The 26,376-nt window shown below is 43.1% G+C and overlaps 1 protein-coding gene across 1 annotated transcript in view; it reads left to right on the top strand.

Annotated features, from left to right (window-relative positions):
* Positions 1-487: 487 nt before the first annotated feature.
* Positions 488-26,376, top strand: part of LOC309569806 (cathepsin S-like) — a 71,191-nt gene continuing 45,302 nt past the window's right edge. The window contains exons 1-4 of the mRNA XM_082275809.1: positions 488-565; positions 1,323-1,471; positions 11,489-11,611; positions 20,381-20,533. Of these exons, the coding sequence (XP_082131935.1) occupies positions 1,340-1,471; positions 11,489-11,611; positions 20,381-20,533 (408 nt within the window). The 5' untranslated portion in view covers positions 488-565; positions 1,323-1,339. The remainder of the gene's footprint in view (positions 566-1,322; positions 1,472-11,488; positions 11,612-20,380; positions 20,534-26,376) is intronic.

Here is a 26,376-nt window from a genome sequence, read left to right as displayed (position 1 = left end):
GATTTTTGTCTCCCGAAATCTGTACTGACTGACGGAAAATCGGCCGTTCTGTTGACGGCCAACAAAAATTTTATAGCCTGCACACCAGATTTTGTTCGGTCGAAAAGTCGCAGTCGGTTGTCGGAAGCATCATACTAACAAGCCCAAAGTCGGCCGATCGGACGTTGGCCGAAAATTCACGGCCAACAATCGTTGCGTGTGTACGAGGCATTAGTAGAGACCTATCCCAACAGACTATAGGATGTAATTAAAGAAAAGGGTGGTTTAACAAATTATTCAAATATTCAAAGATTGGATGCAGAATTAGAATGTTTAGGTGCTTGTAGTGGGATTGTGCAACTTTACACTGATAGTCATCGCGGTTTTTGGTTGGGTAGGCTGATATCATAGATATCTTCCAGGACGTAAGACCAGTTCAGGCAACGCCCATCAAAAAAAACAATTTATATACTGCAGTCTGGTGGCTTTGCTTTGACAATTGCTAAATGAACTGTGACTCATTTAGCAGTGAATAGTTCTCCAATTTTGCCGTTCCTACGCCAGCAGCAGCTGTGAATACATCTAGGTGAGTAGCAACCAGAATTGGCAGCATTTTTAATGGTGTCCAGAGAGACATTCCATGTATACTACTGTCTTGCAGGACCAAAAACTACAATATTTTAATCTATGATGTTTTATGCTGGACAATGCCGTTTCATCTTTTCAGGTTTAGGCAGACCTTAGGAAACAGCTGGATTGATTGAGGTAGGGAGTTTCAGAGGATGGAAGGGGCTCTGGAGAATTCCTGGAGGCTAGCATGGGAGGAGGCAGCGAGGGTGGCTAGAAAGCAGCAGCTCTTGGGAAGAGAGATGAGGATGGTTTGGTGATAATATTTTTGGTTTTTATTCAATGGGAAAGAGGAGGGATTGGCAGAGAGGGGTGGTAGATACAGAGAGGTCGGTAAGGTGGATGAGTCTGGCAATAGCATTTATAATAGACTAAAGTGGGGACAGCTAGTGTAGAGTTAAGCCATCCAGTTGAAATAGTTGAGGTGGGAGATAACAAAGAAGTGAATTAGTAGCAGGGTGGTGTCATTAATTAAGAAGAGGTGTATTTTTGGGCACATTTTTGAAATGTTACCAAGATGAAGGTGGCAAGATCTGGACAGTGATTGGATGCGGGGCTGAAAGGGCAGGTGGTCTACTGGAGTAGTGGGTATTGGCTTTAATAGTTAGTAAATTTAAGCAAGGAAGTTTCCCTGGAGTATTGCTACAGCCAGAAAAGTTAGTACAGTATAAACTCGTAAAATTCCCTAATTTTTACTTTTATTTTTTTTTTAACAGGTCGGCATTGTAAGATAATGTGGTCCCCTATAACCAGTCTTGTATGCTTGCTCATCATTATAATGTCTGTTCATGGTGGTCCTGATTCCACCTTGGATGACCACTGGAAGCTATGGGCTACAAAACACGACAAAGTCTACATGGATGAGGTAACGTAAAATGCCAAAGAGGACCTTTATTTGATGTTTGCTTTCATATCATTGTTTTTGCATCATTTTTGGCATGACACCATCTTGTCCTTGCTTATAAGATATATAGGGGGCACCAGGGGCTGACTGGCAACTTTCAGCCCAGGGGGCAAGTACAAATCGGAGGTGCATGGTGCAGCAACTCGGCCCGCCTCCTCTTGACCCCCATTCCAGGCTGAAGCTCTGCTCCAGGTGCTCTCTACTCACCGAATAAGGTTTCCTGACCAGCAGGAGGCAGTTGGGGGGAGCTGGGACAGCTCGGTCGGGCTGCCTGGAAGAGGAGAGTCTCCAGTGGGGCATGGAACCGGTCTCTACAGCATCCATGCTGGGGGGTGGGGGGCCTGCGCTCTGTCCTTGTCTTCATCCCGCACTCAGTAGGTCAGCAGTGCAGACTTTTTACTTCTCTTCACCTCTTCACCAGGAATCCTTTAGGCATGTCTGTGGCAGAAGCGGTGCAGCCTTTTTGCAGGGCATCAGAGTGGCCCGGGGGGGGGGGGGGGCAATTGCCCCCCTTCCCCCCTACCCCCTGGCCCAGCCCTCCCCTGGGGGGCACTCATCTAGGCAGAGCAGGGTGTTAAATGGCCGACATTCCCAATTGCAAAAACAAGGAAGAACCCCCCTAAGGGAACGGGACTTTAAAGGCCAAAAGTAACACCACAATATCAATTAAAAATGATAAATATTAAAAATGATAAACAATTAAAAATGAAAAAATGATTTAATATAATAGGGGTCCGTGAACTAGTGGGGGCGGGAGCGTGCCTCCAGTGGCATGCTAGCCCCCTAGAGCCTCACAGGCTAGTGACCTACCCCTACGTCACTTTGCCTGTGAGGGGCTGACTGCCGCCGTATATAGACGTGCTGCAATCGGCAAGTGGTTAAAGGCCAAAAGTAACACCACAATATCAATTAAAAATTATAAATTTTAATAGAACACATTAAAAATCAACATGGTAACATATACATGAAAAATGTAATAATAAGGTATAAAAACTTGTCATGATCACACAAAGATGGTAAAGCATTGGTTTCCAGAAGACACCCTACGCGTTACGGGAAATGCCCTTCGTCAGGGGTGTGAATATGGGAACTCATATGCATGAATGATTTTTCATGGATAGAATGGCTGACCATGTCAGGATGGGATAAGGATCCAGTAAGTAAGTGGATGAAATGACAGAGCAGGATGGAACGTCAAGAGTAAAGAAGGAGAGGTGGCCCAAAAGATGTCTCCGACACAGGTTCCTGTATAGGGAGCCTAGCTGGGTTGCCTAAAACGGTCCATGTGCAATCTATAGATAAGTCTGAATATAGATCCTTAGGGAGGCTAGCATACAGGAGGTACTAATAAATCATGACTTAGATCAAAATATTAGTGGCAATCCAGGCCTGCAAGCCAGGGGTTCAGATAACTTGTAGATGCCAAAAAGTTACCGACCCTCCTCTGGGCATTGCTGGCTCCTCCTGACCCAGACGGTCGGTAACTTTTTGGCATCTACAAGTTATCTGAGCCCCTGGCTTGCAGACTTGGATTGCCACTACTATTTTGATCTAAGTCATGATCTATTAGTGCCTCCTGCCATTCAGACTTACCTATAGATTGCACATGGACTGCTTCAGGCAACCCAGCTAGGCTCCCTATATAGGGACCTGTGTCGGAGACATCTTTTGGGCCACCTCTCCTTCTTTACTCTTGACATTCCATCCTTGTCTGTCATTTCATCCACTTACTTCCTGGATCTTCATCCCACCCTGACATGGTCAGCCATTCTATCCATGAAAAATCTTTCAAGCATATGAGTTCCCATATTCACCCCTGACGAAGGGTATTTCCCGTAACACGTAGGGTGTCTACTGGAAACCAATGCTCTACCATCATTGTGTGATCATGACAAGTTTTTATACCTTATTATTACATTTTTCATGTATATGTTACCATGTTTGTACCCAAACTAATTTGACGTCCTTTTTTTCCCACAAACAGAGCTTTCTTTTGGTGGTATTTGATCACCTGTGCGATTTTTTGATCATGCGCTATTAACAAAAAAAGAGCGACAATTTTGCAAAAATAACAATATTTTTCACATTTTTTTATATGAAATTCCCCCCCCAAAAAATGTAAAAATTAAAATTTTTTTAAATTTTTGGCCAATTTGTTTTCTGCTACCTATGTTTGGTAAAAAAAATCACAATAAGGGTATTTTGATTGGTTTGCGCAAAAGTTATTGCATTTACTAACTAAGGGAAAGATTTTTGTCATTTTTGTTGTTTTTTTTTTAACGCGCAATGGCGGCGATCTGCGATTTTTTTGCGGTACTGCGACATTGCAGCGGACAGATCGGACCCTTGACTGACATTTTTGACACTTTTGGGGGTACCAGTGACATTACTACAGTAATCAGTTCTATACATATGCACTGTTACTGTAAAAATGACTAAGGAGGGAAGGGGTTAACTTTATTGGAGAGGGAGGGGTTAAGTGTATCCCTAGGGGCATGTTTCTAACTGTCATTGGATGTGGCTTGAGGTGTAATAGCACAGATCAACGGTCCTACATAGCAGGACCGAGTGATCTGTGTTTTTACACAGGGGAGAGTGACAGGCGGCTTTGTTTACATCAGCCGCCTGCCTTTCTCCCTCTCTGCCCGACGATCGGGAGTGACCGGCGGACATCGGTCACACACGCCGGCTTCGTCGAGTACGAGCGGGGGCAGGAGCGCGCCTCCGGCGGCACACGCTCGCCCCCTATTCTCTCCCAGGCTAGTGACTTACCGGTACGTCACTTTGCCTGGGAGGGGCTGACTGCCGCCGTATATAGTCGGGCGGCGGTCGGCAAGTGGTTAGAGTCCCGTTCCCTTAGGGGGGTTCTTCCTTGTTGTTTATAAGATGTGATAATTACTCTGTAAAATAGTAGAACAAGCAATAATGGTATGAAAAGGGCAGTGAAGCTATCCAGTTTCCCGGGAACTAGTGGATTCTGATTGATTACATTGGGTTAAGATTGGGAACCAATTAGAATAACTAAAGAACCACTATTGTAAAAATACTTTATTCTAATGACTATGTCTGTCTTAACATATGACATGATATTATTACGTTCCTTCAAAATACATTTCTGTTATGAATACTATTATTACATGGATCTAAAGCCAAAACATATTTTTTTTTTACTTTGGATAGGTTAGGGAAGGGTTTTTTTCCCCATCTTTGTCCCATTGGGCAGATTTCCCTTCACTTCCTGTCCTATACACACAACAGGAAGTAAGAGAAAATCCACTCTTAGTTGTCATAGGAATAAGTGTCTCCATTTGAAGTTTTCCTGTCTATTGCTATCCTGGTCACAACTCAAAATTGAGGATTTTTCCTCACTTTTTGAACCGGTAGCAATGAACACTTGGACAAATGGAGAGATACCAAATCTCCTTAGCAGGAACACTGACATGAATTTTCAATCCCCAAAAAAAGGTGATACATTAACATACACAACTATCAATATGCAGTCATTTTTTGGGATAATAGGCCTTGAAAAACATATTTTTTCCTGGATTTAGTTGTAGCCAGGTGTCTATTACCTTAATATTTGATGAGCACATGAAAATGTATTTAGCAGTATGGCTGTCAAATAATGGGAAGGGCGCTGCATATTATACGACATGAAGTGTGATGTCAGCTTGCCCCGGCCTTGGCCCATCGCATTCAATAGTTACACCCCAATTTGTTATATTATTACTGAAATGTCAATATTAGGGCTCCGCTGCCAAAATGTGAAAAGCCATGAAATTATTGTAGACCAGGGGTGTCAAACTCGATAGTCATTGTGGGGCGCATCAACATCACGCTTGCCTTCAAAGGACCAGTTGTATTTAAAAGCAGAGGCATAGCTACAATCTTTAGGGCCCGGGTGCAAGAAACCATGAAGGGTCCCCCCCTGACCCCATCCCAGGGCCCTTTCTCATGTTCTGCAGGGGGCCACCTCCTGCTGTCTTGAGGCTCCCACATGGTGGTGGAGCACCAGGGCCAAGTCATAAGTGGGACCTTTGGGACCCTGGCAGTTCTGCCACTGACCTTACTATTACTAGTTGGCATTTTGGAGTATGTAAGGGAGCATTCTGGAAGATTTAAGGGGGCACTCTGGAGGTACTAAAACAGTACCACTAGAGTGCCCACTTAATACTTCAAGAATGCCCCTTACATCCACCTGAGTGCCCCCTTGGGATCGGTTGTAGTACTGGTGGTGGTGAAGGGGATAAGATCTGTGGCAGTGGTGGTGGTTGTGAGGGGGATGGGATTAGAGGCAGTGCTGGTGGTGAAGGGGGTGGGATCCTTGGCAGTTATGAGGGGGTGGGATCTGTGGCAGCTGTGGTGGTGATGAGGTAATGCCTCTAGCTGCAGGCATCACTCCGGTACAAACACTTCCCCGAAATATTGGCAATATCGGTAAACTCAGGGGCTGATTCCGATATATCGGGGAAAGTGCATATCGGCCCTCGATATATGGGCATTGCCGATAATCGATTGATCCCTAGTTCAAACCAATCAATATACGCTTACTGGGATTTATTTTACCAAAAATATGTAGCAGAATACATATTGGCCTAAATTAATGAAGAAATTAGATTTTTTGACATTTTGTAATTGCATAGGTTTTATAGCAGAAACTAAAAATAATTGATTTCATTTTTTGTTTATAGCGCAAAAAATTTAAACCGCAGAGGTTTCTTTTGCCACCAAAAGAAAGCTTTATTTTTGGGGAAAAATGGACACAAATATTATTTGGGTACATCGTCGCAGGGCCGCACAATTGTCAGTTAAAGCAAAGTAGTGCCGTATCTCAAAAAAATGGCCTGGTCAGGAAGGGGGTGAGCCTTCCGGGCTGAAGTAGTTAACCACTTGCCGACCGCCGCAAGTACATATACTGCTGCAGTCAGCCGCTCCTGGGCAAAGCGACGTAGTACTATGTCGCTCGCCCAGGAGCCTGTAGGCCATCCCTGCGCGTGTGACCGGCGGCTCCGATGTCCGCCTGCCACTCGCGATCTCTCGCGGGAGAGTGAGAAAGGCAGGCGGCTGATGTAAACACAACCGTCTGTCACTATCCCTGGTGTAACTGCAGAGATAATACGATCCTGCTATGTAGGATCGTATGTCTCTGTGGTTACATCAAAAGCCACGCCCCTTTAAAGTTAGAATCACGCCCCTAGGGACACACTTAACCCCTTGATCACTAATAAAGTTAACCCCTTCCCTGCCAGTGTCATTTTGACAGTAACAGTGCATATGTATAGCACTGATTACTGTAGTAATGTCACTGGTACCCCCAAAAGTGTCAAAAATGTTAGTCAGGGGTCCGATCTGTCCGCCGCAATGTCGCAGTCCTGCAAAAAAAAAAAAAAAATCGTAGATCGCCGCCACTACTAGTTAAAAAAAAAAAAAACAATAAAAATGACATAAATCTTTATTTATGAATGCAGCCACCACTTCTAAGGCTTGGTAAGGTGCAATATATTACATTATTGCTCCTGGGTTTAGATACACTTGAAGAAGATACATAAAGTACATACAGGCTCCTTCCTTTTTTTTTTTCTTTAAATCGGTTTTGATTGATCACAAATATTATCAGGGCCATCTTTATTACTGATTGGGCCCAGGACCAACATTTTATTGGGCCCTCCCAAATTCACTAATCAGCTATTCGCAGGTATCGTAGGCTCAGGGGGCAGCTGCTTTGGGCCCCCACAAAAATGAATGGGCTCGGGGCAGCTGCCCCATTTACCCCCTCTGTTAAAGACGGCTCTGAATGTTAAAGGTTCATTTGAAGAACCATGTAAAGTCTGATGTTTCATTTTAGAAGGTACAAATGATTTTATCACTCGTCTGCTTCATATAAATTTTGGTGACTCCAATATCTTCCCACTATAAAAAACTGAAATACAGTATTACCTGACTAGTATACAGGCCATTTCTATATGACTCTGCATCTGTATTATGTGTATTCTGATGACGATATCCATTTCCTGACATCATAGATGGAAGATAAGTTGCGCTGTGGATGATGTATACAAGTTGATTGTATGGTGAAATAATAAAAGATCCGAATAATGTCCAGAATATGGAAACAAAAACGGGTAACTTGTGCAGGTACCGCTTACCGGAAATATGATAAACAAAGGCCCATCAGTATGTTCAAATACGTCCTAGGGATGAGGTCCAGGTGGACTACCAGGTTCCAACGCGGATCCCTCAATGGAGTGGTAACATGTGTGATACAAAAAAATATACCGCCATAGCGTAAAACCAAAAAATAAGTGTAAAGAAAGGACACCCAAAGTGCAATGAGAACACCACTGCTCCCGTAGTGGAAGAAAACGTGATAAAAGGATGCCACAGAACCCCAATAGGTACTCCTTACCGAAATATAGAAGAAAAATAGCAGATGCACCAAAAAGGGGGGAAGGGGGATTACCCCAATAGGACAGCAGCTTACCACAAGGATGAGTATGGAGAGCTTATATATGACTGGATAGGTGTGACTTGAACATGCAAGCAAGTGGGGGGACACCTCTGATGGATAAAACACCCTTACCGACTCCCGATGATTTGGAGGCAGGAAGGATATGTATGGAACCGATCCGTTGTGTCTCCTCACTCAGATAGGGAACTCAGATAGACGGTATTGGGTCAACCATGGATGATACAAAATATGGAAAACGCCATAGTGTAAAACCCACGGATGTATTTATTGTTAAAAATGGTAATGCACTTACAGACAATCAGAAGATCAAATGCAGAGAGGAAAAAAAAGCCGCCGGCCGGACGGCTCAGCTCGCCCGTCCCTCGTGGACAGCAACGTGTAGGTGACGTCAGCACGCCGTGACCTGACGCGTTTCATCAAAGATGATATTCTCAAAGGTACGGGCGGCGTGCTGACGCCACCTATTAATAGCCATAGTGGTGATTAGATCGATGACCGGAAGTTCCCTAACCGCCATCTTGGTTGAGGTAACCCGGAACCGGAAGTTGCCTCCACGGTCCAGTAAACATCAATGGGAATAAAACAAAACAAACAAGGTGATCCTGCATAACCCAGAACCGGAAATCATGACGAACCCGGCACTGAGAGGGGTCAGGACCAACAGGATGTAAACAACATAAGGAGTAACCAAATAATGAGACCCGCGCCCGTAGGGGTTAGGCCAACCACTGTATGATGTAAAGTAAAATTTAATCAAAAATAATTAAATATTAGATATTGGATGTTGAATAGATCCAACATAGTCGTTGCACTAATTGAATAGTAAAACAAACTATGAATCAAATTTGTGCATAAATTAAATATATCAACAAGAATAATAAAAATATAAAAAAATTAAATTATATATATGTATTAAAATAAGTGGGAAATTCCGGTGATGGATTCTGACCCCAAAAGAAATTGTACAATATTTATAGACCCTGTTATGAATTGAAAAACAAAATAAAATATCCGTAACAGGCATCCAAAGATGAATTGGAAAATAAAAACAGTAACACATAACAAATAAGAATACAGTAACATTCTATAAATTTTGAAGGGCATATAGAGGTAACAATACGATAATTTCTGGACATAGTAATAAATTGTGAATTGGACAAGATATAATCTACCACCTTATGTGGACTATGAATTATCAATAAATGCATTGATTTCAGTATCTACATTTAAACCAAAAGGCATGTAGGTCTTGGCCCTATAGATCCATGCCATTTCAAGACGGGAGATACCTCTAGTTTGGGGCTCCCCCCTCCAGTGTGGAGTGAACCAGTGTGTCCAGTGTGTCAAATCTGTTCACTTAACTCTGTGAGGAAGCGTAACACCAAATCGTTTACTTCCCAAAGTACGGGGAAAACATTTGACATTGACCCCTTCATCTCCTGTACCACCAAAGGAGTGGTATACTTGCTTCAATGTCCATGCGGTTACCAATACATCGGCAGGACTAAACGCCCTCTTAATGTCAGACTTAATGAACATGTAACCAACATTAGGAAAGCGTTCCCGAAGCACTCTGTTTCCAAGCATTACGCACAGGCCCACAACAGTGACCCTAGGAATACGCTGTTTCTTGGAATAGACAGGTTCACTCCACACTGGAGGGGGGAGCCCCAAACTAGAGGTATCTCCCGTCTTGAAATGGCATGGATCTATAGGGCCAAGACCTACATGCCTTTTGGTTTAAATGTAGATACTGAAATCAATGCATTTATTGATAATTCATAGTCCACATAAGGTGGTAGATTATATCTTGTCCAATTCACAATTTATTACTATGTCCAGAAATTATCGTATTGTTACCTCTATATGCCCTTCAAAATTTATAGAATGTTACTGTATTCTTATTTGTTATGTGTTACTGTTTTTATTTTCCAATTCATCTTTGGATGCCTGTTACGGATATTTTATTTTGTTTTTCAATTCATAACAGGGTCTATAAATATTGTACAATTTCTTTTGGGGTCAGAATCCATCACCGGAATTTCCCACTTATTTTAATACATATATATAATTTAATTTTTTTATATTTTTATTATTCTTGTTGATATATTTAATTTATGCACAAATTTGATTCATAGTTTGTTTTACTATTCAATTAGTGCAACGACTATGTTGGATCTATTCAACATCCAATATCTAATATTTAATTATTTTTGATTAAATTTTACTTTACATCATACAGTGGTTGGCCTAACCCCTACGGGCGCGGGTCTCATTATTTGGTTACTCCTTATGTTGTTTACATCCTGTTGGTCCTGACCCCTCTCAGTGCCGGGTTCGTCATGATTTCCGGTTCTGGGTTATGCAGGATCACCTTGTTTGTTTTGTTTTATTCCCATTGATGTTTACCGAACCGTGGAGGCAACTTCCGGTTCCGGGTTACCTCAACCAAGATGGCGGTTAGGGAACTTCCGGTCATCGATCTAATCACCACTATGGCTATTAATAGGTGGCGTCAGCACGCCGCCCGTACCTTTGAGAATATCATCTTTGATGAAACGCGTCAGGTCACGGCGTGCTGACGTCACCTACACGTTGCTGTCCACGAGGGACGGGCGAGCTGAGCCGTCCGGCCGGCGGCTTTTTTTTCCTCTCTGCATTTGATCTTCTGATTGTCTGTAAGTGCATTACCATTTTTAACAATAAATACATCCGTGGGTTTTACACTATGGCGTTTTCCATATTTTGTATCATCCATGGTTGACCCAATACCGTCTATCTGAGTTCCCTATCTGAGTGAGGAGACACAACGGATCGGTTCCATACATATCCTTCCTGCCTCCAAATCATCGGGAGTCGGTAAGGGTGTTTTATCCATCAGAGGTGTCCCCCCACTTGCTTGCATGTTCAAGTCACACCTATCCAGTCATATATAAGCTCTCCATACTCATCCTTGTGGTAAGCTGCTGTCCTATTGGGGTAATCCCCCTTCCCCCCTTTTTGGTGCATCTGCTATTTTTCTTCTATATTTCGGTAAGGAGTACCTATTGGGGTTCTGTGGCATCCTTTTATCACGTTTTCTTCCACTACGGGAGCAGTGGTGTTCTCATTGCACTTTGGGTGTCCTTTCTTTACACTTATTTTTTGGTTTTACGCTATGGCGGTATATTTTTTTGTATCACACATGTTACCACTCCATTGAGGGATCCGCGTTGGAACCTGGTAGTCCACCTGGACCTCATCCCTAGGACGTATTTGAACATACTGATGGGCCTTTGTTTATCATATTTCCGGTAAGCGGTACCTGTACAAGTTACCCGTTTTTGTTTCCATATTCTGGACATTATTCGGATCTTTTATTATTTCACCATACAATCAACTTGTATACATCATCCACAGCGCAACTTATTTTATATTGGACATTTTTTGGGTGCTAGTCTCACTTGAGGTTGCTGCTTTTATTTTATTTTTGGATTAGCGCAATTGTTTTCTCTTTTTTTCTATCATAGATGGAAGAGATGAAAAGACGAATGATCTGGGAAGATTCTCTGAAATTTGTCACCATCCACAATCTGGAGTACAGTCTGGGGCTTCACACCTATGAGGTTGGAATGAACCATCTGGCAGACATGGTAAGAACACGTCTCCAAATTTGTGCAGTAATTTGAAACCATAGCAAAATGAAATAACACCTTTCCTTTTTCATTACATACTTTATTTTTACACCCAGTGAAATCATCACTGGGTTTCTTTGATTCTCTATGCAATGCAAGCAGATTGTGGCTGGTGGGAGGGGTTGGCAGAGTGCTGTAATTAGCTTCCTTGAAACATCACTCCTCTCAAGAGCCTTCAAGTGATGTTAAAGGTTTGGATTTTTTTTTTTTTACATTAAAATAATGAACCTGTTATACTTACCTGCTCTGTGCAGTGGTTTTACACAGAGTGGCCCCGATCTTCTTCTTTTAGGATCCTGCGCAGGCGCTCCTGGCGCCTCCCTCCTGCCAAGTGCCCCAGAACCATCAATTTGTTATGGTGGCTCCCGAACCACTGCTGTGCATGCCTATTCACACACCCCACCCCTCTCTCTCCTCATTAGCTCAATGGCTGTGATTGACAATGGCTCCCACTGCTATGAGGAAGGCGTAAACTTGAAACGCGTCAACATTTGTCATGTTGTCACCGCTATCCATGTTGGAATAAAGTATTATACTTGGAAGAAGACTTTTCGTGTGCCGGCTTTATCCACATAACATTTGGCTCCCACTGCTGTCTCAGCCAATGAGGAGGGAGAGTCCCCTGGAGGAAGATCAGGCTCAGGTAAGTATATGGGGGGATTTTATTTATTTTTTTTACCTTCATCCAAAGAATGCACGAAGGTAGAAAACATTGATTCTTTACAACCACTTTCAGCTCTGATATAAGCAGTGGGAGGAGTTATGCAAATATCACAATTTCTTAATTGGTGGATCTGGAAATTGAAAGTTACTTTAGAAAAACAAGTTACAAAATAGCTTATGTAACATTTTTTTTTTATATAATGTATTATGTTTTCTAACAAAGGTGGAGTTTTCTTCTAACCACTTGCCGTCTGCGTACGGTAATAGCACTGCGGCAAAGTGGCTCGTTATCGTCTGACGACGTATATCTACGTCGTCAGACACTCCCCCTTCTCGGCGGCGTGCGCGCGCCGCCGGAGGCTCGCTCCCGCTGTATTCAGTCACAGCGGGAGTCGGGCCAGGGGAGGGGCAGCGGCGATTGCCGCTGCTCTTCCCCGATCGTCGGGGATCTAGTGTGGAGATCCACCTGCTTGTGTAAACACAAGCGGGCGGATCTCCCAAGTGACAGGCAGGGTCAGATTGCAGGGTTCAGCATAGCTGAACCCTGGATCTGTCCTTATGTCACTCAGTCACCTCCCCCCACACACGTCAGTAAGCACCAGGCATACATTAACCCCTCCCTCTCCAATAAAATTAACCCCTTCCCTGCCAGTGTCATTTTTACAGTAACAGTGCATATATATAGCACTGATTACTGTAGTAATGTCACTGGTACCCCCAAAAGTGTCAAAAATATCAGTCAAGGGTCCGATCTGTCCTCCGCAATGTCGCAGTCCCACAAAAAAAATCGCAGATCGCCGCCATTACGCGTTAAAAAAAAAAACACCAAAAATGACAAAAATCTTTCCCTTTGTTAGTAAACACAATAACTTTTGCGCAAACGAATCAAAATACGCTTATTGTGAATTTTTTTACCAAACATAGGTAGCAGAAAACAAATTGGCCAAAAATTTAAAAAAATTTTGATTTTTACATTTTTTTGGGGGGAATTTCATATAAAAAAATGTGAAAAATATTGTTGTTTTTGCAAAATTTACGCTCTTTTTTTGTTTATAGCGCAAAAACTAAAAATCGCACAGGTGATCAAATACCACCAAAAGAAAACTCTGTTTGTGGGAAAAAAAGGCCATAAATTTGGTTTGGGTATGGCGTCGCACGACCGCGCAATTGTCAGTTAAAGTCGCACAGTGCCAAATCGCAAAAAGTGGCCCAGACGTAAGACAGCAAAATCCTCTAGTGGTAAAGTGGTTAATGAAATATATAAAGTCCATGTCACCACTGGCATACCTTGTGTACTTACCACCTGGGACAAAACAGTTCTTAAAGTGACAATAAACTATATCCCCATGGCCCCTTTCAGACGGGCGTTCCAGATTAGATCCAGCTGTCACTTTTTCAGGCAGACCTGATCAGAAGGTCCATGCATCCCTATGGACAGATGGGTGTAAATGGACCAGGTCCTACCAGGTCCACTAAAAAAAAAAAAAAAAAAAAAAGGAAGGGGATTCCGTCCTCCACCATTTAGGCGAAGTGGATCAGGGGAACTCGGGTGTAAATGGACAGCAGAGTCACTACCCATAGAGTAGAGTGGGCTCTGTCTGTGTTCGCTCTGCGCAAACTCAAGTGTCATCCCCCACTCTAATCTGATCAGCAGGAGATCTGTGAACTGATCCTCTACTGATTGGAACAGAATCAGCTATGTGTGAAAGGGGCCTTATTTTACTAAAAATAAACCATACGTACCCACTACTTAATGGCCATGTCATTTATTTTCTCACATAGTGTATATATATATATATATATATATATATATATACACACTATATTTTGTTAAAAGTATTGGGACTTTTTTGTTAAAAGTATTGGGACGCCTGCCTTTACACGCACATAAAATTTAATGGCATCCCAATCTTAGTCCGTAGGGTTCAATATTGAGTTGGCCCACCCTTTGCAGCTATAACAGCTTCAACTCTTCTGGGAAGGCTGTCCACAAGGTTTAGGAGTGTGTCTATGGGAATGTTTGACCATTCCTCCAGAAGAGCATGTAGCACTGCCCCCTTGAGGACTGCTGGATTTTACACTTACGGTTCCCCCTGGGTTACCAATAGCAACTTTGACATTCACAGTCTAACACTTTACTTCTTGGCTCAGTCAATAATCAATCCAGGGGTATGTAGTTGTTTTGTATTTTATTTTATAAAGGGATGGGAGAAGGGAATAGTGGGATACTCCAGACTAACTATTCACAAAATGGAGCACTTCTACCTCTCGGTACAGCCCCGCTGTTAATCCACCTTGCCACTTAGGTGGTTTAGGGTTAAGTATCTTTCCAGATGACTTGATGAACTAAATTATCTTCAGGGCACTCTACTAGTATCCTCTTTCTTGACTGCCGACACCCATCCGCTGACTATCCTACTGTTGGGGTGGCCCCCCTCAGGTCAGGCCCCTTGACACAATCCCCTGTACTCACGATACTGTTTTTCTAGGGTTTCCAGTGTCTCCCCCTCAGTCAGCTCTCCTGGACCTCTGGGTTCTGCTCCGTTCCTCTGGCTCTCAGGGTGACCCCCAGAGGCCACGTACCACTGCTACAGAGGAGGAGGCAGCCGCCACCCTGCCTCCGGGACTCTGCTCACCAGCCAAAGACCCCGCAGCACATGTGCTCCTGATTCGAATTCTGGGTGAAGAATATCCAGTTGTTAAGGACTGGGCCAGGAAGCCAGCTGCCGCGTCCTCAACAAGCGATTACTCATCAGCTGTCAGCAGGTGTCAATAGAAAATTCAGAAAAAGACAGAGTGTGGTCCCTTCCCCAATCCTTCCTTACCAGGCCCTTATCTGAGCATGCGGCCCGGCAGGCCAGGAAAGGAGAGGGACGAGTGAGTGCCCCTCCCGCTCCTGAACCATACCAGGCCACATGCCCTCATGCACTCAATATGGGGGGGGGGGGTGGTGCTTTGGGGCAGGGGGCCCCCCACACCAAAGCACCTTGTCCCCCTGTTGATGGGGACAAGGGCTTCTTCCCCACGACCATGAGTGGTGGTTTTAGGGGTCTACAGGCGGGGGGCTCATCAGAATCTGGGCACCCAGATCCCGACCCTGCCCATGACAATGAGTATGGGGTACATATTACCCCTACACATTCACAAAAAAAAGTGTAAAAAGTGAATGAAGACAGCACACGAGTTTTTAACAATTATTTTATTAAAAAATCAAAAACAATGTCCCCGGTGTAGATCCGTCATCAATCACCCTGCCCACCGCACCACCAGACCCGCGCACCGTCGGCTCTCCACCAACTGCCTTCTCCTCCGTCTGACATTTCTTAAATAGGTAGGGGTGGAGTCACCCAATGACATCAGCGGGCGACTCCACCCTCTTGTGATGTCATCAACCCAGCATGCCCTGGTCAGTGACATCACAAGGGGACCAGGTCACCCTCTGACATCATCGGGTGACTGAAGCGGGTGGCGTGATTGAAGATGGATCTACATCGGGAGACATTGTTTTTTATTTTTTAATAAAGGAATTGTCAAAAACTTGTACTGTGCCTTTATTCACATTTTTTTTGGTAATTGGGTAAGGTGTTCTATGGTGGGGAGGCTGAGATCTTCCAGATTCCGATAAGCCCCTTGCACACAGACCCTCACAAACACCACCCAGGGTTATGGGGAACTCAGAGCTTCCCCGCCCCAAAGCACCCCCCCCCCTCATGTTGAGGGCATGTGGTCTGATATGATTCAGGAGGGGGGATCGGACTGCATGCTCGGATAAGGGTCTGGTATGGATTTTGAGAGGGACCCCACGCCATTTTTAAAAAAAATATAGCATGAGGTTCCCATTAGAATCCATACCAGACCTGAAGGGCCTGGTATAGATTGGGGGGCCCACGCTGTTCTTTTTCTGTCTTTTCTATTGCCAGCATTCTTTTGTGTACATTTCAGCTGTCAGTAGGAAAGCCCGCTGACAGCTGATGCGTCGTCAGTTGTTAAAGATTCGGCAGCAAGCTTCCGGCCCACTGCTTAACAACCAGCTATTCTTCACACATAATTCTAATCAGTCGATCATTTTTCGACTGATCTCGAATTGTAATCATTCTGAAAATTTGGAATTCGTTAAAAAATGTATGAACGAAACAAAATTAAATAAATGAAACCGGTGCTATTTTTAGTGGGAACGTGGGGGAACGCAGTTCCGGCACCTCCAGTACTGAATGTATGTAATTACAAGGAGTGCTGGAGTGTGTTGGAGGGTCTATTAATGCTGGCTGCTGGGGGATTGTTGCTGGAGGGGGATCTATTTTTGTGTGGAGGTCAATTGTTTCTGGGGGGTCAGTTGTTGAGGAAGGGAGTCTATTGTTGCTGGCTGCTGGAGAATCTATTGATGCTTGTTGCTGGGAGACCTGTTGTTGCTGCTGGGATGGTATTTTGTTTTAATGTAATGTTTTAGTGACCAATCATGGAAATATGAATTATGCTTCATTATTTACTATTCCTTTTTATAATTACCCTTTTCCAGTATTTATTGAGGATTAAGCTCATGTGTTATTTCAAGTGACATTAATATAATCTATGTATTATTTTTATAACAAGGTGTTTTGCATAAACATACTGTATATGTATTTTAAACGTGTTGTTTAGTTTTGTAAGCGGCCCTTAGTATCATAGGCGGCTTGGTTCCATCGGTCCTGGCTCTCTTCCCGTGCTGATGGCTATATAAGTATCCTCCATTTTCTCTCTCATTTGGATTTGAAAAAGAAGCTAGCACTTCACAACATGTTCTTACTGCTGAGAGATAGTCGGATGTGGTCCCCTTTCCCCTACTGTATGATCTGCCACTGACATAATTTCCGGGTCGCCGCTTTAGTTCTTCCAATTACTCAGGGCGACCATCTTGGTGGTTGGTTTTACTCTGTATTGCCGTGGCAGTCTGGAGAGGTTGGCCTTGCCGGGTGTTTTTCTTTCCCCTCATGGCCACAAGGACAGGTATGTGTTTTTGTCTAGCTTAACATCACACCAAGTACAGCAACATCAGCTCTGTGGAGTTGGGCTGTGATCACCTTTTTAGTCTATTGCCTTTATTTATTATTTTGATCTCTTAACCGTATTGCCCTCTGGTCTGAGACTATTTATATGCTTATATGGTACTCCCAGGGCTTTTTTTTCAGCGGGAACGCAGGGGAACGCAGTTCCGGCACCTCCAGGACTGAATGTATGTAATGGCAAGGGGTGCTGGAGGTGTGCTGCAGGGTCTGTTGATGCTGGTTGCTGGGGATCTATTGTTACTGGAGGGAATCTATTATTGCAGGGGGGTCTGTTGCTGGGGAGATCTGTTGTTGCTTGTAGGGGATCTATTGTTGCTAAGGGTGGGTCTTATTTTGCTGGGGGTTCAGTCATTTCTGGGAGGAATCTACTGTTGAGGAAGAGGTCTATTGTTGCTTCCGGGGGTCTATTGTTGCTGAGGAAGGGGGTGGTATTTTTTTGTAGGTGGTCCATTGTTGCTGGGTGGGGATCTATTCTTCCAGAGGGTCTGCTGATGCTGGCTGCGAGGAGATCTGTTGTTGCTGCTAGGGAGGGGGTGTTTTGTTGTGATTGGTCCATTGTTGCTGGCTGCAGGGGATCTATTCTACTGCTTTTCTTGTTATTAACAAGCTCAATGCAAATTAGTTAGTACCACAAATGGGGTGGTCTTCGGAGGTGGGCAATGGGTGGAACCAAGAAACGGTGCTCGGAGGTCGGTAGGGGCGGATACAAGGGGTGACTTGAAAAGGGGGAGTTCCGGCACCTATTCTCTGAGAAAAAAAGCCCTGGGTACTCCTATGTATTTTTCCACACACTCTAGTATGCTGGAAATAATTTATATACCTTTATTTCCATTCCCTCCAGTGGACTGCAAGCGGCACAGGACTGTGGTTTTCTCCTATTTCAAGCGACAAAAGTGTAGAGCGCTGTAGCATCCTGTGCTTAATCTATTTTTCATTAAATCATTTCTGCCTCCCTGTAATGTCCTCCCTGAGCTCCCAAACCTCTCCTGGAATGAGCAGTGCACGATAGTAGAGGACATGTGCACTGCTCTGTGCATACTAGGCATCCCATAGTTCGTCCTGGGTGTAAGCAAGAGAGGGTGGTTACGTTCCTACATATCGTGGAACCATGGAGGATAAATGTAGCCACCCTCTAACAGGAAGTCAGATCACTGCAGCAAAAAAAAAGGAATTTGGCGAAGGCTGGGGGCAATAAGTTATAAATACAGTGTCCATTCATATCTACTTCCGCTATATGACAAATTATTTTCAGTAATAAATGAAACATAATAATAATATTTAGAAAATAAACTAGGACAAGGATAATTGTAGTAATTGGTAGTCAGTGTTGAAGGGCCTCCTTACCCTGAAGCTTGGCATGGTCTTCTCTTACACTGGTGAGCAGTGAAAAAGTGCCTTCTCTTAACCACTTAAGCCCGGAAGATTTTACCCCCTTCCTGACCAGGGGGTATTTTGCGATTCGGCACTGCGTGACTTTAACAGGCAATTGCAAGGTCGTGCGACGCTGTACCTAAACGAATTTGGTGTCCTTTTTTTTCCACAAACAGAGCTTTCTTTTGGTGGTATTTGATCACCTGTGCGATTTTTTGATCATGCGCTATAAACAAAAAAAGAGCGTACATTTTGCAAAAATAGCAATATTTTTCACTTTTTTTTATATGAAATTCCCCCCCCAAAAAATGTAAAAATCAAAATTTTTTAACATTTTCGGCCAATTTGTTTTATGCTACCTATGTTTGGTAAAAAAAATCGCAAAAAGCGTATTTTGATTGGTTTGCGCAAAAGTTATCGCGTTTACTAACAAAGGGAAAGATTTTTGTCATTTTTGTTGTTTTTTTTTTTAACGCGTAATGGTGGCGATCTGCGATTTTTTTGCGGTACTGCGACATTGCGGCGGACAGATCGGACCCTTGACTGACATTTTTGACACTTTTGGGGTTACCAGTGACATTACTGCAGTAATCAGTGCTATACATATGCACTGTTACTGTAAAAATACACTGGTAGTGAAGGGGTTAACTTTATTAGAGAGGGAGGGGCTGTGTGTGTCCCTAGGGGCGTGCTTTCTACTGTGATTGGCTGTGGCTTGAGCTGTAATGACACTGATCAACGGATCTGCATAGTAGATCCGTGTGATCACTGTTTTTACACCGAGGAGAATGACAGGTGGCTTGTTTACACAAGCCGCCTGACTTTCTCCCTCTCCCTCGCCGGTCACACGCGCGGGGGGGTCCGTGACCACGCAGGAGCGGGAGCGCGCCTCGCTCCCTAGACCCTCACAAGCAAGCGATGTAGCCCTACGTCACTTTGCCTGTGAGGGGCTGACCGCCGACGTAGATAGTCGTGCGGCGGTCGGCAAGTGGTTAATGGTGGCCCTTTAAAATTGCCTATTGACATGAGTATCCAGTAGAGGGGTGTCTTCTTACGTTGGTGGTCAGTGAAGAGGTGCCTCCTTGCATTCAGCTGAAGGCCTGCAGGCAATGCATCTACTTAAGCCCCGTACACACGCACAGATTGTTGGCCAACTGATCGGCCAACTTTTGTCCAGTGTTGTTTGTTGGTTGAAATGTGCTCTAGATTTGCACTGGACTTTTGTTGGCCAACAAAAACCAACTTCAAAAGTGATGTCATGTTCTGGTTGACTTTCAGTGTGTTTTTTCTTCTCTGAGCATGCCCAGTCTTGCTCATCTGATTTTTGTCTGCCGAAATCTGTACTGACTGAGGAACAATCGGCCGTTCTGTTGTTGGCCAACAAAAATTTTATAGCATGCACACCAGATTTTTTTCGGCCGAAAATTTGCAGTTGGTTGTCGGAAGCATCATACTAACAAGCCAACAATCGGCAGATCAGACGTTGGCCAACAATTTACGGCCAACAATCGTGCGTGTGTACGGGGCCTAATTCATAGCACCTGGGGTGGAACTGTGAGCAAGTGAGGGAGGCCACTCTTGTGAGCTAGCCTTGTATAAGTAAGAATACACATTCCGAGATGTTGCTTTTATTATTATCTTTTCATTTCAGACATCGGATGAAGTGGTGGCCACAATGATGGAATATATGGATTCTGACATTACAGAGCTGAATTACACAGGTGGATTAGATGATTGGGATGTTAAAATTCCAAAGTCGATTGACTGGAGAAGGAAAGGCTGTGTCACAGAAGTGAAGGACCAGGTATGTCACCTTAACAGAAATTTTACAATTTAGACTAGTGTTGAACTTACTTCCAAATATTACACTGAGTACAGTAAGATCCTATTCACTAGCACTTCTTCTAAGAATACACTATTGTATACTTCTTTGGAAGGTATATGGAAAACAAGAGTATTGCACCGAAACTTTATAGGGAGGATCCTATAAACATTGTATAATCAGTACCTTTGCATTGTTAGAAGAATTTGCTGATGGAACATTTAATAAACGAAGGTCAGACTTGTATTCCTAATCTATGGAAGCAAATCACACCGCCAACATTTTTTGTTTAGTGAATTAGTAGGGATACAATGCACCCCATGCTCGTTCACATGTGGGGGTGGGATCTGGGGGCCCCTTGTTAAAGGGGTCTTCCAGATTCCGATAAGCCCCCTGCCTGCAGACCCCCACAACCACAGCCCAGGGTGGTTGGGAAGAGACCCTTGTCCCCAAGGGGCTTTGGGGTGCCCCCTGCCCCACAGCACCCACACCCCCCTATGTTGAGGGCATGTGGCCTGGTATGGTTCAGAAGGGGAGGGCGCTCGATCGTTACCCCCCCTTACCTGACCTGCCACACTGCATGCTCAGATAAGGGCCTGGTATGGATGTTGGGGGGGGGACACCATGCCCGTTTTTTCTTTTTTTTCATTTTGGCGTGGGGTTTCCCTTAAAGTCCATACCAGACTTGAGGGGCCTGGTATGGACTGGGGGGGGGGGGCAAGAAAGCAGCTTTTTTTTTTTAAACATTTTTGTATTGCCGGCATTTTTTGTTTATGCTTCAACTGTCAGTGGGGAAGCCCGCTGACAGCTGATGAGTCATCAGGAAGCATTGGCTGGCTTCCCGGCACGCTGCTTAACAACCAGCTATTCTTCACACAGAATTCAGATCCGAATTCTAATCGTTCTGTAAATTTGGAATTAGTTGGAAAATCAATAAATAAAATTAAATTTAACGAAAACTAAACAACATTTAACGAAAACAAAACTAAACAAATTACGTAACAAAATTAAATTAGTAACATACCGATATATTTAAGGAGGACTAAAGGTCCATCTTCAGGGAGGATCAACTGCTCAATTATAAACAGCTTTATTAAAGTATTAAGAAAAAGGATATGATCTGAAGTATACACAGTAACAAACCCCCATCCCTAAATGTATATACAAAAAAGCAATGGTTATGGGACTTTAAATGAGGTAGGTTACTTGCTAAATGACTAGATTCGGTAAAGTCTCAAAATAATAATTTATTACATATTTCAGGATGGACAAAAATATATAAAAAATCACAAAATCCAGATAAAAATACAGACATATTTGAATAGAGGACTGACATAAAAAAGATATATTACCATGCATTTGTACAATTAATATTATTATAGTAATTCATTATTATAATAATTAATATTATAATAGTAAATAAATATATAATAATAAATAAATATCATAAAAACGTTTATATATATATATATCATAAACAATACATGATCAATATCCAGATAGATATGTCTTTGCATCTATGGGCTCTACGCATTTTGTGGATCCTTTTCCACTCATCAGGAGCTTGATTAAAAATATCTATGAATGGAGACTAATTTTAGAATAGAAAAATATCATGTATGTCGAAAGAATAAACCAAAATACTCCCTTGAAAAAAAATATATACTGTATTTTCGTATAAGACTACTTTTGAACCTCAAAAAAAATCCCCCAAAAATTGGGGGTCGTCTTATACGCCGAGTATAATATCTCCAAGGTAACCTAAGTATAAGTATTACCGGTAGATGAAAATTAGGGGGGGTCGTCTAATACGCCCAGTCGTCTTATACGCCGGAAAATACGGTATATGGAATCCTACTACTTACATGTCAATAACAGAAGTAGACCCAGTGACCATATGGGAATGAGAGCACCATGAGGCAAAGGTCTAACTCAGGGCTGAGGCGGGTATAAACCAACTGGTCCTGGGGTTGGGGGGACCCTACAGAAGAGGCAGATACGGACACTCATGGGAATTCCAAAGGGTGTGAACACACATGGTGGCCAGATATTCTATGAAAAAAATCAGTATATAATAAAATTTGTATATGTATTATCAGATCAAGAGAATATTTGGTAATATGTGCTACAGGACGAAGGAACATCCAAGGTATAATAACAATAAAGACAAGAAAAACACCAAAAGGTGCAAGGTGAACATAGGGTGAACAGGAATGCCAGTGATGAAACAGGAAGCAATAATGATGAAAGAAGCAGTGATGAAAAGACATGAGTAATGAAACCAAGTGCCTGAATGGGGATAAGAAGGGTGAATGGAATATATAGATTGGAATGTATTGAAGGTAGCCAAAAAAACTGTCATTGGTAAGATTTTTTTTGGCTACCTTCAATACATTCCAATTCCACTACTGGCATTCCTGTTCACCCTATGTTCCCCTTGCACTTTTTGGTGTTTTTCTTGTCTTTATTGTTACCTTGGATGTTCCTTCGTCCTGTAGCACATATTACCAAATATTCTCTTGATCTGATTATACATACACACATACACATTTTATTATATACTGATTTTTTTTCATAGAATATCTGACCACCATGTGTGTTCACACCCTCTGGAATTCCCATAGGTGTCCGTATCTGCCTCTTCTGTAGGGTCCCCCCAACCCCAGGACTGGTTGGCTTATACCCACCTCCGCCCCGGTTTAGACCTTTGCTTCATGGTGCTCTTATTCCCATATGGTCACTGGGTCTACTTCAGTTATTGACATGTAAGTAGTAGGATTCCATATATATGTTTTTATCAAGGGAGTATTTTGCTGTATTCTTTCAACATATATGATATTTTTCTATTCTAAAATTAGTCTACATTCATATATATTTTTAATCAAGCTCCTGATGAGTGGAAAAGGATCCACAAAACGCATAGAGCCCATAGATGAGACGACATATCTATCTTCTGGATGTTGACCATGCATTATTTATGATGTATATATATATAAATATAAATTTTTATGATATTTATATATTATTATATATTTACCGTATTTACTATTATAATGAATTGTACAAATGCATGGTAATATATCTTTTTTATGTCAGTCCTCTATTCATATATGTCTGTATTTTTATGTGGATTACGTGATTTTTTTATATATTTGTGTCCATCGTGAAATATGTAATAAATTAGTATTTTGAGACTTTACAGAATCTAGTCATTTAGCAGGTAACCTATCTTTATTAAAGTATATTTGGTTAAAATAGAACATGAAAAATTGCAAAAACCTCCAACATAACAAAAAATTTAAATGACAACGTTGTCAAAACCAGATAAGAAAGCAGCTGCAGACACCCACACAAACCACACATCCACCATACACTCATCCAATCCAATGGTTAAATCAAAGAGGCACTAGTGCAAGTTGCTGCAGATGGAGTAAATTGTGTTTTTTACCCCAGTTGGCCAGTCTATGGCTTCAAAGGTAGTACAGGGCCAGACGTGATATGGAGTATATGAGGGATGGATAGATGGCTGGATCCGCTAAAACCGAGTCAATCAGTGGTGCATTAGCATAGTACAGCCAGCCATAAGTGCAGGTAAATGCTGAATGGGGTCTTTGCACCGATGTGCTGAATGGTAGCCCAATGGCTAACCTGGCTGTGTAAACCTGGACTGTAGGCGGGTGAATGGATGCAGATAGGAGCGGTGTGCATGCAGTATCTTGCTAGGAGGCTGGCTACATGTAGGTAAGTTGGTGTCCTATGGACAGTATACACAAAGTAAGTCAGTGTGATCTCACCACTCCCCAGCGGCGCTGAAAGCTCCTAATGCTTCATGGACAGAATCCGCATAGAGATAGTCCACCAGAGCACTCTTCGTTCGTGCCGTTCCATGTGTGCAATGTCGGTCCCAAGGTAGATGGCGTGAGAGTGGGAGTCATCAGGGTTTCTTTAAAAATCACAAGAAATTTACTATAAAATACCTTAATCAAAAGTGGGATATTTCCTTACTGAATTCCACATTTCACAAAATGTTGTCCCCAGGGGCCTCAGGGAAAAATTTATACCATGCAGATGATTGTGGAGGAGGAACAACTCCAACTGGTGGAAATTGAGGCAGAAATCAATCAGTGTTCAATTGCTTGAACCATACAGACGGGACCCTGATTTTGAAAAATATAATGAACAGCATAAAAAGGAGGTAGAGCAAAGTCAAAAAAATGAGAGAATTAATAAACAGGAAAAGTTCAGGCAAAACATCCAAGACTGAGAAAGAAGGGATATATTTGATTTAACGGGACCACGAGGAAGGAGCCGCTCACGTCGTGGTAGAGCTAGAAATAACACTCCTTCACAGTACCTATATTCTTCATCAGATAGCGAGGGTAAACATAAGTCGGTAACTTTTTTAGAGCATACAAACACCAGAGCCAACAATTAGGCCCCCACAAAAAGTATAGTAAAAACATCAGAGGGGAGCAAGGACAACACTCAAAAACCAACGGTAGAAAAAGAAAGAGGAAGAGACAAAGGAAAAAGTCAGAGGGTGTTAAGGACAAGAAATAGCACGAGATAATGGAATTTGGAGCCAAGCAGGGGGTGAAAGGGGAACCGACTAAAGACCTAAAGGTAGAAAATCTATCTGAATTCACACTTAATGAACATCATATCCAGGGCTTTTTTTCTCAGACAATAGGTGCAGGAACTCCCCTCTTTCCGAGGTACTCCTTTTCTCTGGCCCTACCCACCTCCGAGCACCATTCCTTGGTCCCACCTCCGAGCACTATTCCTTGGTTCCACCCCCAACCCACCTCCGAGCACCATTCCTTGGTCCCACCTCCGAGCACTATTCCTTGGTTCAACCCCCAACCCACCTCCGAGCACCATTCCTTGGTCCCACCTCCGAGCACTATTCCTTGGTCCCACCCCCAACCCACCTCCGAGCACCATTCCTTGGTTCCACCCCCTACCACCATTCCTTGATTCCATCCCCTACCCACCTCCCAATACTGCCCTTTTAGACAATACAGAACCAAATATAATTGTGTGGTGCTAAGTAATTTGTATATAATTTGGAAGTGATAACAAGAAAGGTAGTAAAATAGATCCCCTGCAGCCAGCAACAATAGATCCTCCTAACAATGGACCACAAATCCCCCCCTGCCCCCCCCCCCCCAGGAACAATAGACTCCGGCAGCAACAACAGATCTCCCTACAGCTAGCATCAACCAACCCCTCCCTCAACAGTAGATCTCTCCCCACAAAAACTGACCCCCCAGCAACATAGAACCCATCCCCAGCAACAATAGATCCCCCACCAGCAACAATAGACCCCCTTTCTAAAATATATCCCCTCCAGTTAGAGTAGATCCCCTCACAGCAAGAATCAATAGACCCTGCAGCACACCCCAGCACCCCTTACCATTACATACAGTCAGTTCTGGAGGTGCCGGACCTGCGTTCCCCCTCATTCCCGCTGAAAAAAACCCCTCATCATATCACTTTACTATAAAAAGGTCTTTCATTTTCCCCAACTTCTTCTATGAAAGAATTTGAAGTATTTAAGGATAGTAGTCTGTGTCTGAAGAAGGGTATTAATAAATATTGGCACACTCATAGATACACTGGCTCTAATTCTAGAAGTATAGATAGGGAAGAAGAAGCCCTAAATGTACTGATGTCGCTGCTTGAGGAGAACATGGATTCTGACTCTGAGGCTGAACTTGACCCCCCCACATCTTAATACAGGAGACCGAGTAACATTCGGATCAGGTCCATGAAGATGCCTCTGCTGTCTAAACACAAGTGGATAGGCCTTTTCTTGGATCTGG

This window comes from Pelophylax lessonae, assembly GCF_965119305.1.
Source record: "Pelophylax lessonae genome assembly, chromosome: 13".
In the NCBI taxonomy this organism is placed as follows: Eukaryota; Metazoa; Chordata; class Amphibia; order Anura; family Ranidae; genus Pelophylax; species Pelophylax lessonae.
Note: the sequence above shows the minus strand (reverse complement) of the source record. Positions and strands in the feature narration are given on the sequence as shown.